Raw genomic sequence first — 15664 nt, 5'->3', positions numbered from 1 at the left:
ATTAGGACAAGATTGACAGGGTTGTACTTGGTTATGATCATTGGCAAGCGGTAACCAACGATAAAGCCAGATTAGGACGCTATTTAAGGGTAACTATGAATCATAGATCACTGTGATGCCAGAGAAGTATATATATAAATACTAGCTACATTTGCTAAAATCAATCCGTTTCAAATACTCAATTGTAGCTATGATATTTGATCGGATTAGGATACAAGCGTAAATTTTACACGTTTTACGAACTGTGTCCTGTTCCTTTACGCTAAGAATAGTTAAATATTCTCAAAAGAATAGAAAAAACTGCAATTTTTAACCAAAGTTTCAATTTTTGTTTGTAGATTAGTTTGTAAACAATTAATGTTGTTGATTCAAAAAATATCAAAATCATAAAATCGTAAATTTTGGTTCATTAAATAGAATTTGCTAACCAATATTGATGTTAAAGGCTTTGCTCACACTTGTATATTGCTTAATAATCATTTAAATCAGTAATTAGCTAGTAATTAGTTCAAAATTGAACAACAAAATATTCAGGTGGAAATGTAAACAAACCGAATATTGACACCAATTTTCCTTAAATTTGTCAATAATTCAGCTTAATTCTTGTTCCTAAAAACCATTCATAATTCTCTATACTCATTCCTATCATTCGACAGCCAAGCATTTCCATTCTAATGTGAAATTTATGAGTAACTATCATAAAATAATAAAAATGGAAATGCTTCTTTTTCCCCAAATATCACACATCTAGTGTCACTAATTGATTTTTTTTTCCTCAACACCATTTGTGTGCCAAATTGATAACGCTCCAACATGCACAATCGTTTGATAACAAAATTTGTACATTTATTACAATTTCAATTATATTGCCTCAGTGCATAAAGCTATAGCTGCATAGCCATAAAAAAAATTCAATTTATTCAGCATTAATTTCTTTCAAAAAATATACATAAAAAATTGGGATAGATTTATCAGTACAGCAAGTTCACAAAACTTTCAATCGAGTTTACATGCTAAACATATACTTTAAGTTACTCGTGTTAAATTTAATTAATAAAAGTTTTAAGGAGCAAGAAGATAACGAAAAAATTTTTCTCATTAATATTTGCTGGTTAAATATGAATAAATCATTCTACTCGCCAAGACATGATGATATTGCTGATGTAATGAACTCTTCAGCAAATGTCTCAACGGCACTCAATTTTTCCGATTTTTCTTTATCACCTAACGATGCAAGTGCTTCACCTTTAATGATATTATTAACGAATGTATCATCTTTTGTAAATTTGGCATTGATGCATGTTGTTTGCTTTGGATCTGATGAAATTTCTGACATTTTTTCGATTATATCGCTACGAATTTTATCAGTAAATTGCTTTAATGCAGCAACACATTGTGGTTGTGTGCTGTCATATGTAACATGATTAAATTCGGGCTCATTGAATCCTCTGGACTTTGAGTAGGCTGCTAAGCATTCAAATGATGGGTCGTCGCATGATATTAATTCGATATTCCATAAAAAAAGAAGGGTTGTGAGAGTTATGATTGTCCTAAATAAACGTGAGATGATTAATTGGAATGAATTATATGTGAATGGATCCTTAATTGAATTGGTAGTTCAAGGAAATGTAGGAGTTAGTCGGTTGAGTAGTTTGAGTCTTAACAAACAGCGATCTTGAGTTCGAATCTCACTAAGGTCACTGAGACTACCCCAAACAACCAAACATATTGTTAATCTAGTTATCCTTGCTTTAAGCTTGATCAAAACTACAATAATATACCTGCAAATCGTATATAATGCAAAAGAAGCTAACACACAAGAAAATAACTTTCAACTCGTTCTTAAAGATAGTAAACATTTGACACAATTTCTCAAAAAAGTAAATAATGAACACCAGTGTTGTCCAAACTGTGTGTCGCGGCCATATGTGGTGGGCAATCTATGTGCCGCCAAAATGTTGCCCAACTGCACTAGTGTGTCAATGTTACGTATGAATCATGTGACGTGCGTTTGCAAAGCAAAAAATTAAAAGTTGTCCATCTCTGCTCTAGTGTGTCGCGACACACAAAGTTATGTATGACCATATGACGTGTGCGGTACAAGGCGTGTCACAAAAATTTAAAGATTGTCCGTCACTGTACTAGTTTGTTACGACACAAAGTGTTACGTAGGACCATGTGACCATGTGACGTATGCGATTGTGGTCGAGGCTTATCACCAAAGCGTGTCGCAAAAAAAAAATGTTGACCATCACTGCACTAATATGTCACGACACACAGTTTGGATCACAGTGTTACGTATGACCATATGACATGTGCAATTGAGATCGTAACTTATCACCAATATGTGCCGAAACACAAAAAAGTTTGAACAACCCTGATCTATACCACAGTCAATATACAACTTATCTACATCAAAAACTCATTTAAATTTTAACATTTTCAACAATAATGTCAAGCACTTGAGAACCTGAATGTGCAGTTAGATGTGAACAACTAATGTCAATAGCACAGAATCAAAAAAGAAACTTTTTTTTTTAAATTTCTTTAAGTTTTATGGATTCGGTGATTGCATCTTAAGGTCAGATAAAAACATTGAAACTTTGTCGTCGCTCTAAACAGCAAACCGAGAAACTTTGCAATTTAATGATCCAATTTTCAATTTGAACTACCTTAGTAAAGTCACTAAATATTTACCTAGTATTCATGCTATTAAAATAATAAATTAACCGTCAGCTGAATTTCTTAAAACTTCTACTCAAATTGATGTCCACAAGCAAACTAACTAATTTTCATCTAACCCATTTTCATGCTTCTTTGTTTCTGTTTTTTTTTAAACCTGTTTCAACACGCTCTAACTGTCTGATGACCTTTTTTGCTCATCGGTTCTCTCTTCTTGAGGCATTTTGAAGACTTTTTTTTAACAAAAAATTTCTCTCATCAACAACTTTTTTTTTTCTTTTCATTTCTCTCGAGAATCTTCTTTTTTTTGTGTGTTTTGTTTTCTTTACTCCGTTGCTGTCATATCGTTCTATAATGAAAGCTTGAATGGAAGTCGCAGAGAGTTGCGAATTAAAGCTTGAGCAAATGCATGACAAAGGAGAATGAGAGAAAAAAGAAAGATGTTATGAGAAGGCCTCGAAGCCTTGATTTGATAAATTAGGCGCATGTAATTGCAATGAATGTCCTAGAAAAGATATGTCAGATTTCTAGAAAAGACTATGAACATTCTAAAAATAATTTGCAAATTTTTAACGGCTTGTAGTTCAAATTTTTTAAGTAATTTCAAGACTTTTAACCAAAATTTCAATTTTTCAAAAATTTCGAAAAAATAGTTAAAAGCGGTTTGTAGAAAGTCCAACGGTCGATTTTTCGCTCAAAAAAACGATTAATATTTGCATTGACGTTTTTTTTCCTGCTGGCACTTGTTAAGTATAACCTTTTATATCATACAAATTTCAATTGATTCTTACCGAACTGTGTAGAACTCAAATGGGTGTCAACCAAATTTACGGTAAGAAATTAAAATATTAAACGGCTTTTAAAAATTTAAATCGATTGTTTTGTAAAATATGAATTTTAACGGATTGCAGAAATTCAAAATTACATCGGATTGAAAGAATTCAACACTTTCAACTCAATATTTTAACGGTTTGCAGAAATTCACCTTTGAGTTTAATAAACAAGGGTGTGAAACTAATGAAATGTTCCAAATCAGTGTTAGGCAACCTTTTGTTTTTCGCGGCACACCTTTGCGGTAAACCTCGGCTGAAACAGAACTCGTTATACAGTTCATGTGATTTCCAATCATTTTTGGATCCACTCAGGTTGCCAAAATTGATCAAAAATATGATTTATCAGTTCTAAAGCCTTCTTTTAGACATAGGACAATAATGAAGGAATGCCAGTTAGATGTCAAAACTGAGACTGAGCATTGTGATTCAGTCAGCAAAAAAGTCAGATTTAAAGACTATTTTAGCAACCTAAGGTCCAAGTCTGAGCATGATTCCAGTAAATAAGTAAGTAAATTAGTATATTCAAATTTGAAGCATTCGAAATCGTGCAAATTTTTACTCCAAGTCTACCCTGCCACCCACACAGTACAACAAAGTATAAAATTGCCATATAATAAAGCTGTCTATTTTTCAAAGAAGAGCTAAAATTGAATTTTAATTTCCGATAAAAGAGTAAAGAAAAAAAAAAAACAAATTTCGATTATATGATTGACTTTTAATGACTTCTTTATTTCAGCACGTAGCAATTTTGGATGTTATATTTGAAAAAATTTGAATAAAATTCTCACGTTCAACGATCTTTTGTTCTGATGTGATATTAAGTGTTGACAATGCGGTAATCTTCATCACCAAATCAAAATAGTCTGCCTCACGAAATTTATCCACAGCACATTCAACCTTCTCATCATTCGAAAGGTTTGGCTTTTGAAAGTAAATTGTACTTAATTGATCGTAAACGTCTTCATTCGATTTTCGTATCATTTCCTCACAATTAAGTCCCGTCACGTTAATATTATGTGGATTTGGGTCAATATCATAGGTGTAAATATCAATCAAATTATTCTTAATTAAATACTTTTTTATACAATATTCTTCATATTTTGTTAAATTTCTAGTTCCATCAAATGTCGAATTAAAAATCACATCAAACTCATTACCAACTTCATCTTCCTGTCGACATATCTGGATTGAATTGTTAATTTCCTTCAATATACTTGAAATCGTACGATTTATTGAATTATTATTCTCATCAAAATGCTCAAAAATAGCGGCTTTTATGACTGAATGCACAAATGATTCACTTCCTGTTAACTTTTCGTAAATACAATTTGAATATCTTGGCAAAATTTCCACTTCATTAATTTTCGATCGAATTTCGGTACGAACACGACTGATTAAATTTTGTCTTGATGTTGTACATTCAGGCATTGTACTATCGTACTCAATTTCTTCATTTAGCACCGGTGTGTTTATATCTTTAATTCCTTGTAGCTTAGCATATGAAACTAAACATTCAAATGATGGTAAAGTTGTTCTTACTGTAATCTGAGCAGATGTTGATATTGATAGTATTATAAGTGCTGTAAGACGTAGAACGATGAAGCTACTGTTTGGAATAGAATAATTTCAATTGAGCACACACAAAAAAATTTGGGATTAAAGTTTTACCTTAGTAAAGTCATCACGGATACACAAAAAAAAAAAGACAAAAATTTTGGTTTTAATACTTCTGCGACAATTTCGATACTGAGAATTTCCCATCTCAGAATATCTTCTTATATAGCTTGTTGTCTTGTGCTTTCGCCTCCATTCAATTTCATTATCATCATCGTTTTCAGGTGTAGAAGGATTCTTCTTATTAAAGGATTAAATCAAGTTTTGGAACGACCTTCGCAGGTCAGACATTTGGTCGCTTCATCCATTCACTCACTCATTTCATTCATTTATTCTTTTGAGTTTGTTCTCAATTTCTCAAGAATTAATTTTGTACGCTCTCCACAAATATTATTTTTACTTTTTTTTTTTAAGATGTGAATGAAATGAAATAAAAACCGGAATTGAGTTTTAATATATTTTATTTATAAATAAACAGCACCAAACCGGTGCTTTTTTTTGTCATCGAATCTTCTTCCATTCATTCATCATTTCCTTTCCTTTGACTTCTTTCTTCTTAGTTTATACATTTGTGTTGGCCTTTTTACTGCTATTACTCCTACAGTATGACGTTGTTGTTGGTGACCTTTTGTGGGATCGTTCGTTTGTTATGGGTTTAATCATATTCACACAAAATTGTGTGAATATATTGTTTTTTGGAAATCTACTTTTTTCGATGAAAATTGACTTTTTGGCGTAGATTCACTTTTGAGTCACTTATCTAAAGTTCGAATTTTTCGACATTAAAATATCGAATTTCGAAGAATTCGAACATTAGAATTTCGAAAAATTCGAACATTTTATCAGAATTCGAGCTCTGACTTTTAATATAAAAATTTACGTTGCAAATCCATCCTCTCTCCATCCTCTCACCACTCTCTCTCAATGCTCTCCATCCTCTCCATCCTCTCCATGCTCTCCCCATCCTCTCTTCATCCTTTCCCCATCCTCTCCTTATCCACTCCCCATCCTCTCTCCATCCTCTCTGTCCTTTAGCAAGTCCATTTTAACACAAAGTTAAGACTCTTTTTTCTATCGATAGATATTGGTTATCCACGAGCTCATCCTCTCTCCATCCTCTCACATATTTTAATTTGGTGATCCTCTCTCCATCCTCTCTCCATCCTCCCCCCATCCTCTCTCATCCTCTCCCCATCCTCTCCCTATCCTCTCACCATCCTCTCTCCATCCTCTCTCCATCTTGTTCTCACCCCCTCTCCTATATCCTATGAAAAACCATCCCCAAAAGTTTAAAATCATAATCTCTTCATCTCTCTTACCCATCCTCTCACCATACTCTCTCCATCCTCTCCTATCCTCCCCCCATCCTCTCTCCATCCTCTCCCCATCCTCTCACCATACTCTCTCCGTCCTCTCCACATTCTCTCTCCATCCTCTCCCATTTATGTTGAAATTTCCTCCCCCTTTTGATAAACAATTCTCTATGGTTAATCTTCGGGCGAGCGAAGCTTCTAATAAGTAAACGCCCCCCATAAAGTTACATTATTGAGTACCCAGTAAGTAACTTAATGCTACTCAATGATATTATTTACATTCATCAACAGAACATTTATGTTGAAATTTTTTTTGATAAACAATTCTCGGAAAGTTCTATAGCATTGATATAAATAAGTGCAAAGACTGTAAACAAATTAAATTCATTCCAGGAATTGTAATGTCTGAGCAGAGTGGGAATTTGGGTATTGAGTATTATGTAGGCGAATCTGCCAGAGCGAGAGAACGGTCTGTGTGGATGAATGCTTAGGGGACAGAACGGATATCTGTATCATTTTGTTGTGAGTACGTGGGTTCGATTCCCAGCATCTCCCCAGATTCTCCCCATTCTCTCACCATCCTCTCTCCCCATACTCTCTCCATCATCACCCACTCAGAGTAGATATCGATTTGACAGGGATACACAAAGTGCTCAAAACATTACCAGGAATCATTAAATCCCTTCCATGTGCAGCAACACGCGCTAATTTTTCTAATCGACATTTCCAACACTTCAATGAACTTTTGCATGGAAACATCTTAAAATATGAATTTACGTCATCCCATTTAAATTGTGTCATCAAAGAAAATCTTGTTGATAAGCACTAGAGAGAGCATCAGCACATGCCAAAGCTCACGTTCATTACAGAATCTCTTAAGAAATCATTTGAAAAATGCTATGCTGTAATCGATGAATGATAAATTTATTTTAAATCAGATCTAGCTGTGACTGAAATGAAAAGAACAGACGAGAATGAATGGCGGCATTAATTAGAAATTTCACACACGTGTGTAGCTTTTGTCAGCATGCTGTCTATTAATAGATATTGCGTGTAAGGAACTAAAACTTTTCATCTGAAAATAATCAATACTATACATTTAGGCACACAAACATTTGTTACAGACATAAGAAGCACTCAAATGACAGTTAACATATTTCACAATCAAAACTTTATATCTTCTTAATCATTGTTACTCTCGGGAGAATACATTTCATCCTCATTCATCAGATTACCTATGAAATGGGTTGGAAATGGGATTCCGAATCACTTCCAGAATGTAGTAAACATGATATTGCTTTGGGAAAAGAGTTCCACACTTAGTAATTATGTTGTTCTTCATCCCGTATCAATTAATTTTTTGGGCTATGTTTATGTGCCATTTGATGTTGATTGAGGAATTGATGGTAAAAGTTGGGAAATTTTAGGTAAAAATTGACAAGTTTTAGATTTTTCCGTTATTTTTAAATGTTTTTCAGTCAGGTATGAAAATTTTCAAAATTTTGCTTACAGTCAAAATTGAAAATTTCAAATTAAATCAAATTTTAAAGGTTTAACTGGAAGTTTTATCCATTTATGTCCTTGCTCACTCATTTTCTATCATATTCAACCATTAAACAAGCAAATAAATCAAAAACCAGATCAAATTTTGATCCCAAACATTTGAGGTGGTAAAAAAAATTCACTTTAATTTTCCCGCCAAAATAATTCAATCCATACAACACGTGTTTCGAAAACCTCAAAATTGTATTCGAAAATTTTGTGACCTACAAGACTCAATCATAAATTAGATGAGGAAATTTCACCTCGAGCTTTACAGTATTTGTATCAACATAATTAATTGAACAATTTTGATGAAATGTGAAAAACTTTTATTTTCCACCTTGATTAATGAAATGTCTTAGGAATACATGCAAAGACCATTAACAGGCAGAAAAAAATGTTCACGTTGTGATATGTTTGCAGTTCCTCATCAGTTTTTTTGGTATGTTAAATTTAATTCTTACTCTTTTCTTGTTCGTGCGTATAAATGTAAATAGTAAACGACGAAACATTTCACTCAGGAACTTATCGGATACGGAAACATGTGTAAATAAAATATTACAATTTTTGACATGGATAAATATGATCGAAACATGGGTTTTATGATGATATTTAGAAATTTAAGGATAAAAACTTGATAGTCATACTTTAATGGATTGAATGTAACTTAGTTTGGTCGATCAAGCATATTCTTTAAGTTGCCAAGTCTTCAACATTTTGAGCATATGCCAAAAAAATTTAAAGTTGAATTTTTTTTGGTAAATTTACACAGTAAGCTCGACCTTTTTGTTCTTAATGGAAACAAATCCTCATAATTTGTAAGATGAAGACTTTTAAATGGATATAAACTTGAAAAGTCCGAAAATGGAATAAAGCTTGACTTTTTAGTCAAATCTTTACTAGCCCGAACAGCACATCGTGTTCGCTTGGGCACCACTGAGTAGCCGAATTTTGAGTAAGACGGGAAGATAGTTGGGAACCTTACAAAACTTCTAAGGTTTTAGAGAAGATAACGACATTTTCCCAAAGCAAAGCCGTGTGGGATTCGAACCCACGTTCTTTGAGTCCCGGTCACATACTCCTAACACTGAGCTACCAGGGGTTATTAGGGAGTGTGGCAAAAAGCACATTTAAACCTTCTTTCTGTATTCTTTACAGCTCTCATCGTTTTTTTGGACCTCAGCACAAATTCATCAACATTCTCAAGATATGGTGGATTTTGACCTTTTGTGTCACTCGGAATAGTTAATGTAATTAAGCTATCCACATCTAGGTACTGTGTAAATTTAAACGACCGTTTCTAAAGGACAATCTTAAATCACAGTAGCCGCTGCCAAACTAAATTCATATCTAGCACAAAAAAACCTTTATGCTGCATAAAATTATTTCTCATTCCATTTGTAATCTTAATAAGAAATCTTCATTTAGATGGAGCATATTAATCAAATTTCATCACTTAGATCGATTGATGGAGATAAAATAAGAGAGCAAGAACAGCCATAACTCTGATTACGAAACAAATAGATGTTTGCTATCTGGTAGTTCCGAGCGTTACAATAAAAATGAAAGCGATGCCTCAACAAAGGCTTCAATCAGCGTTTTTCAATCATAAAAATGAATGGAAACTTGATTTCCCACAGCAGATAATTCAGTATGCAGCATAGAAAATAAATCTGAATGTAAAGTAAGCATTAGATATGCAATTTTATGGCATCCTCAAGCAGTTGATCTGTTAAAATTAATTTTTTTTTTGTATACTGTATTGATTGTCTTGAACGTAGAACTGCAAATGACATTTGAAATTGAACGTAATATATCGAAATGGATAGATTATATCCGAAATATCGACACCAAGCATTCATGATTTATTGGAAAAGTTAGCCTCATGAAGCAGAACGGAAAAAAAGTTCAAATCGCATTAAAGCTAGTGCTATCATCATATTCTCAGATGATGAGGGTTTATGGATAACATGATGTATCATGTAAATTGTTTTATCCTCACAATATATATGTGATACAAAAGATTGACCTGAATATAAAGCTCAGAAGTTGGAAACAAGAGGTTAGGGAGACATCAATTGCAGTTTGTAAGGACAAATAACTTTGAAATTTAAATTTTTGAAAAAGTTGAAATTTGAATTTTTGAAAAAGTTGAAATTTGAATTTTTGAAAACCGTTGAAATTTGAATTTTTAAAAACCGTTGAAATTTGAATTTTTGAAAAACTGTTGATATTAAAATTTTTGAAAGTCGTTGAAATTTGAATTTTCAAAAACTGTTGAAATTTGAAGTTTTGAAAATCTTTGAAATTTGAATTTTAAAAAACCGTTGAAATTTAGTGTTTTGAAGACGTTCAAATTTGAGTATTGAACACGATTCTGAAAACGTTGAAATTTGAATTTTCAAAAACTGTTAAAATTTGAAGTTTTAAAAACTGTTAAATTTTGAAATTTTGAAAACGTTGAAATTTGAATTTTTAAAAATCGTTGAAATTAAAATTTTAGAAAGTCGTTAAAATTTGAATTTTTGAAAATCGTTGAAATTTGAAAATTGAATTTGACATAGCTTTCTACCCCCTTACAAATTTTTGAAACCATGCCAACTTGAATTGTGTACAATAATTTGTCATGTTGATGAAAATGACAAAAGTCACAATCATACATAAGTGTATCATGGGAGCTTAATTTTGACACTCGAAGTCATCGCACACTCATTTTAGAATTCTCCAAAAATAGCAAAAAAAAAAAATAATAAAATGTAAATTTCATCATGGAATTCAGTTCAAATTTCTTATTATTTCAGATGCCGTCAGTCAATTTTTTTCTCTCAAAACTGTAACATATTTCATGGGAAAGGAAGAATTACCATAACGATTTGAGAACAAGACTTGAGGAGAATAGGTAAGTGGGATGGTGCAGATGAATTTTGAATTAAAATGCTTTGACTGATGATAACAAGCTATTGTGAATCACATTGTCATAACTTAAAATATCATTTTAACCGAACCACATGACTGAATTGAAAATTGCAACTTGCAAGATGTTGCAGCACTAGATGATAGTTCACAGTTGGAAGCTTAATTTGGAATGGGAATAACAATTTATTTTCATTCAAAAAATTCGAAACTAATTGAAAATTAAGAATTAATTAAAAACTAATTTTATCGGAATCTTTAATTGAAAGTTTTCATTGCTTAAGGTAATCTGAGCATGAAAAGTCATTCATTAAGAAATTCTTATTTTATTTGGGTTGATGGATTTTCATGAAAATATTTTTCACTACTATTACAATGTTTTTCTTTGAAAACATGAGTTTATGACTGGTTCCTAGAAAATTAGATTTATAGTTTCATTAAAAAACATTATGGTCGAAAAAAGTTTGAATTTTGAATTTTTGAATTCCGTTAAAATATGAAATTTTCATAACCGTTAAAATTTGAATTTTTAAAAACCGTTAAAATTTGAAATTTTGAAAACCGTTAAAATTAGAAATTTTGAAAATCGGTAAATTTAAAATTTTGTAAACCGTTAAATTTTGAATTTTAGAAAACCGTTAATCTTTAACTGCAAGTACAGATGTGTAGATTGATTGAAATAAAACTTCAAAATTAAAGTTCATTGCCTCTAAAACTGCGCCTTCCATTTCATTTCAAATCTCAACTTTTACAATATAATGAAAAAATAAATTCACGATTTATTAAACCTAGAAGAAGAAAATTTTTTTGGATGTTGCCAGAGAAATTTCCAATTCCCCCCGGACCGAAATGATTGACATCAAAAATCGTGAAAGAAAGCAAAAAAAAGTTGCTGAACTCAATAAAAAAAGAAGCTAAACTGATAAAAATAGCAAATGACTTGCGAAATAAAGTTTAGAATGTAATGAGTAATGAATGAGGAGAATCAGTCACAAGAAAATATAGAATAAAGGAGCAGATGTCAATAGTACAGATGCCTTAAAGATGCTAGTGACAGAATAGAAAAAAAAGCTCATGCCAGTAGCAGAATTTATTAAAAACTTTTTTTATTTCATGCTTTAAGAAGCTGTCTTTTTAGGTATAATATCCATAATATTGTTCATCTTCAGCATAGAGAAGTGGTGGTTAACCTGTGTATCGCAGCACACCCAAAAATTCTTGGAACCGTATACATATCGTGCACGGTTTCTGAAGAGGGTTGTCACCAAAATGTGCCGTGGCATACATGTTGTCCACCACTGGCATAGACCACGATTGAGCAGTGGTGGGAAACCTGTATGTCGCAGCATCCTCGTTTTCCGCCTGAAAATTCTTAGAAAAAATGCCATGAACCGTATACCGTGAGCGGTTTCAGTCCAGGCTTACCATTAAGATGTCCCACAATCATAAAAGGTTGGCCACAACTGCCACCGAGCATTAAAAAATAAGAAAAACAAATTTATTCATGATATAAATACTTTTTAATCCAATTTATTTATTCGAAGAAAATTATTTCTAATCTACACTCTTTGTGCCGTAACCGAACGCACTTCTTCAATTTATTGTCCTCATTTGGTTCCTATTTATACATTTCCTCAGCATCAGCATAAAATTCAATTTTATGAGTAATTTAATTTTTGTTTCGCGGCGTGCATGAAATTTTTTTGGATATGGAATTTAGGGAAATTGCAGAATTTCTAGGAAGACCGCTTTATTAAATTAGTTGGTACATCTTTTAGGTTTAAAGTGTTATTTTAAGGTTATAACATCCTCGGAAGGTTCATGGGGAAGAAAAGGTAGAAAATTTGGTTCATGTTTGATTGCTATGTTTTAAAACATGACCTCTGAAATGATGGTAGATCTGACATCAAGTCAGAGTCACGCCAGTTTGAGACTTGATTTGTCATCGATTGACCGATTTGTTTGATTATGAGTTGGAGGAATTGCGATTAACAAACAAGTATCACACCTGCAACGTATACAGGAAAGGGGGAGGAAGGAGGGGCGGTGGATAAGTTTCGCTTTATGTGGATGAATGGCCCCTTTTCTTGTTTTTCAACTGAATTTTTGTCGTATTACAAGTTTAATAAAGACAATTATTAAAGCTAAAAACTAGCAGTCTCATCACTTCAAAATAAGTAGTCAATGCACACATCCAAAATCGTAAAAAATTTAAAAACATCCATAATAGCAACAAAAATTACAACTTTATGTAAAATATCAAAAATTCCCAAACCCAAATGAAACCAAATTAACTTAAATAATGAAACGCCATAAAAGCTTTTATATCATGGAAATGATATGCATAAAAGATGATACTGTGATGATCAAAAAGTAATGATAAAGTAAAGTTCTTTTTGTTTTATTCAATCCTAGATTGAATATTGATTTTTTTTTTCTATCTTTTGCAAAGTCATTTGAGAGGCTTTGGCGAAATTGGGTATTAGTAGTCAATAGAAATGGAGAGGTCAATAATGAATACATAGATCTATTTTTATATTTAAGTATAAGATACATTGCAACGTGTCCAATCAATCATTAGCAATGATTCTAATATGCTCAGCACGTTATGGATGATATAAAGGACGGATGTGATATTTGTTTAGATAATTTACATTAGAATGCATTGACATTATGTCTTTCTAAAGGTGGAAAGATCCATAAAGTTAGACAAAAGTGTCATTTGAGAATTATTTCTATAGAGACAGATTATGTAGATAGACTAGAGATAACGGTTAAATTTTGAAAAAAAATTAATTTTCCCGCCATTTTGGTTTTCTTTCTTAGAGGAATTAGAGGACTTTCTTACAAGACTAAAGTGATTAAAATCTCTTTGCTCACTAAATTTGAAGAATTCCTGATCATTTACTAGTCAAATTAGCTTCAAATTTCATCAATATTTACAATTAAAAACTCGAGGTGGAGCAAAAAATTTAGGACAAAATTGATTGATATCTCTATGCTCACTAGATTTGAACTGTTCCTTATCATTTACTGGTCAAAAAAGCTTTAAATTTCCCCAATTTTTACAGTCAAAAACTCGAAGTGGAGCAAAATTTTCATGAAAAATTAAAAAACTTAACGTAAAACTATTCCATCTACACTGGATGACTAGAAACAAACAAGTCTAGTGAGAATACATCATCAACAGCTACATAAAATGAGCATAAACATTAAAACTCTCATTACAATTGTCTCTTATTTAAGAACTTTAAAAGCTATTAAATTACCAACTTGAGAGACTTAAAGATAACAAATATGATGAATCTTTATGAATGATCATGAAGCAGGTGTGTAATTGATGAAAAGAAACTCAAATTAAGTGATGTTATGCTGTCAAAAAACTTTTTCTCCTTTGTTGTATTTTATGAAAGACTTTGTGTACAACGACAATTTTCATCGCACTTAAATCTCCAGGTGAGCATCCGTAATGAAATTTTCCATCTCTCTACCTTTCATTGCGGAAGTAAATGAACGTAAGTGGGTGAGGGAAAATGAATAAAACTTTTTCAATTTTTCTTTTTCTTTTATTTTTCCATCATATTGCATAACATAAAAGCAAAAAACTTTACGCAATAAAAGCGTGTTCCTGTAATGTCTCAAAATTTTCGCGCATTTTCACTGCCAACGGAAATTTAAAATAAAAGATGGAATCCAGAACAGGAACAATAATGCAACCTTAATGTGACAGTGAATTTATCAAACGAAATTTTTAATGCAAAAAGAACCCATCCATGAATCCTTATTATTTTCTTCCTGTATAAATATTAATGCTAGCTCTTTTATTAAAGTTTATGAAAAGAAATTTTTATAAATTAAATGAGATCTTTTTGAATATTTAAATAGCTTTCATCCTTTTTATGAGTAAATTAAGAGATTTTCGAATCAATGAGCAGCTATAAGTTTGCTTGAAGCGATTAACAGGAACATAATAAGGAGATTTCAATTTTGAGGAATGGGGAGTCTTACAAATTGACCAAAGACTGTTTGATCCCCTCAAGGCGTCTCTTCCCCCGAGGCGAGGCACTTCTTACCCCATGGCGGGGCACCTCTTACCCCGTGAGGTGAGTTACATCTTACCCTCTTTCCCCGAGGCACATCTCCCCCCGAGGCACCTCTTACCCCGAGGCACCTCTTACCCCGAGGCACCTCTTACCCCGAGGCACCTCTTACCCCGAGGCACCTCTTACCCCGAGGCACCTCTTACCCCGAGGCACCTCTTACCCCGAGGCACCTCTTACCCTGAGCCACCTCTTACCCCAAAGCACCTCTTTCCCCGAGGCATCTCTTTCCCCGTGGCATCTCTTTCCCCGTAGCATCTCTTTCCCCGTAGCATCTCTTTCCCCGTAGCATCTCTTTCCCCGAGACACTTCTTTCCCCGAGGCACCTCTTCCCCCAAGGCAACTCTTCCCCCAAGGCAACTCTTCCCCCAAGGCACTTTTTTCCACGAAGTAATTTTTCCCCCGAGGCACCTTTTTCCCCCAAGGTACATCTTCCATCTAGGTGCTTCCTCCCCCCGGGACCCGTTTTCGAACGAGGCAACTTGCCCTAAAGCAACTTCTAATATTTGTTTAGTTTTTCAACATCCACATAGTTTCCTTTCGAATGCGCCCCTGATGCTACATCACTGAAGCCCCATCACCTCCTACTCAAAATTGTGTTAAACACAACTTAATAAGAGTAATTATAAGAAGTGCATTAAAACTGAAACTTTTGATTCTTTGTACT

The 15664-nt window shown here is 32.9% G+C and overlaps 2 protein-coding genes across 2 annotated transcripts; both read right to left on the bottom strand.

Moving 5' to 3' along the window:
• Nucleotides 1-861: 861 nt before the first annotated feature.
• LOC139092807 (uncharacterized) lies at nucleotides 862-2841 on the bottom strand. The gene is made up of 2 exons (XM_070643340.1): nucleotides 2698-2841; nucleotides 862-1550 (listed from the first exon to the last, which is right to left on the bottom strand). Exons 1-2 carry the CDS (start codon nucleotides 2706-2708, stop codon nucleotides 1133-1135), a joined length of 429 nt encoding a protein of 142 aa, XP_070499441.1. The 5' UTR covers nucleotides 2709-2841; the 3' UTR covers nucleotides 862-1132.
• Nucleotides 2842-4215: 1374 nt separating this feature from the next.
• LOC139092833 (uncharacterized) lies at nucleotides 4216-5250 on the bottom strand. The gene is made up of 2 exons (XM_070643378.1): nucleotides 5184-5250; nucleotides 4216-5121 (listed from the first exon to the last, which is right to left on the bottom strand). Exons 1-2 carry the CDS (start codon nucleotides 5195-5197, stop codon nucleotides 4248-4250), a joined length of 888 nt encoding a protein of 295 aa, XP_070499479.1. The 5' UTR covers nucleotides 5198-5250; the 3' UTR covers nucleotides 4216-4247.
• Between the last annotated feature and the right edge of the window lie 10414 nt (nucleotides 5251-15664).

This window comes from Chironomus tepperi, unplaced genomic scaffold, assembly GCF_022539635.2.
Source record: "Chironomus tepperi strain 1889 unplaced genomic scaffold, CSIRO-AGI_Ctep_v1 contig_309, whole genome shotgun sequence".
Lineage (NCBI taxonomy): Eukaryota > Metazoa > Arthropoda > Insecta > Diptera > Chironomidae > Chironomus > Chironomus tepperi.
This window is presented reverse-complemented; position numbering and strand designations above follow the sequence as displayed.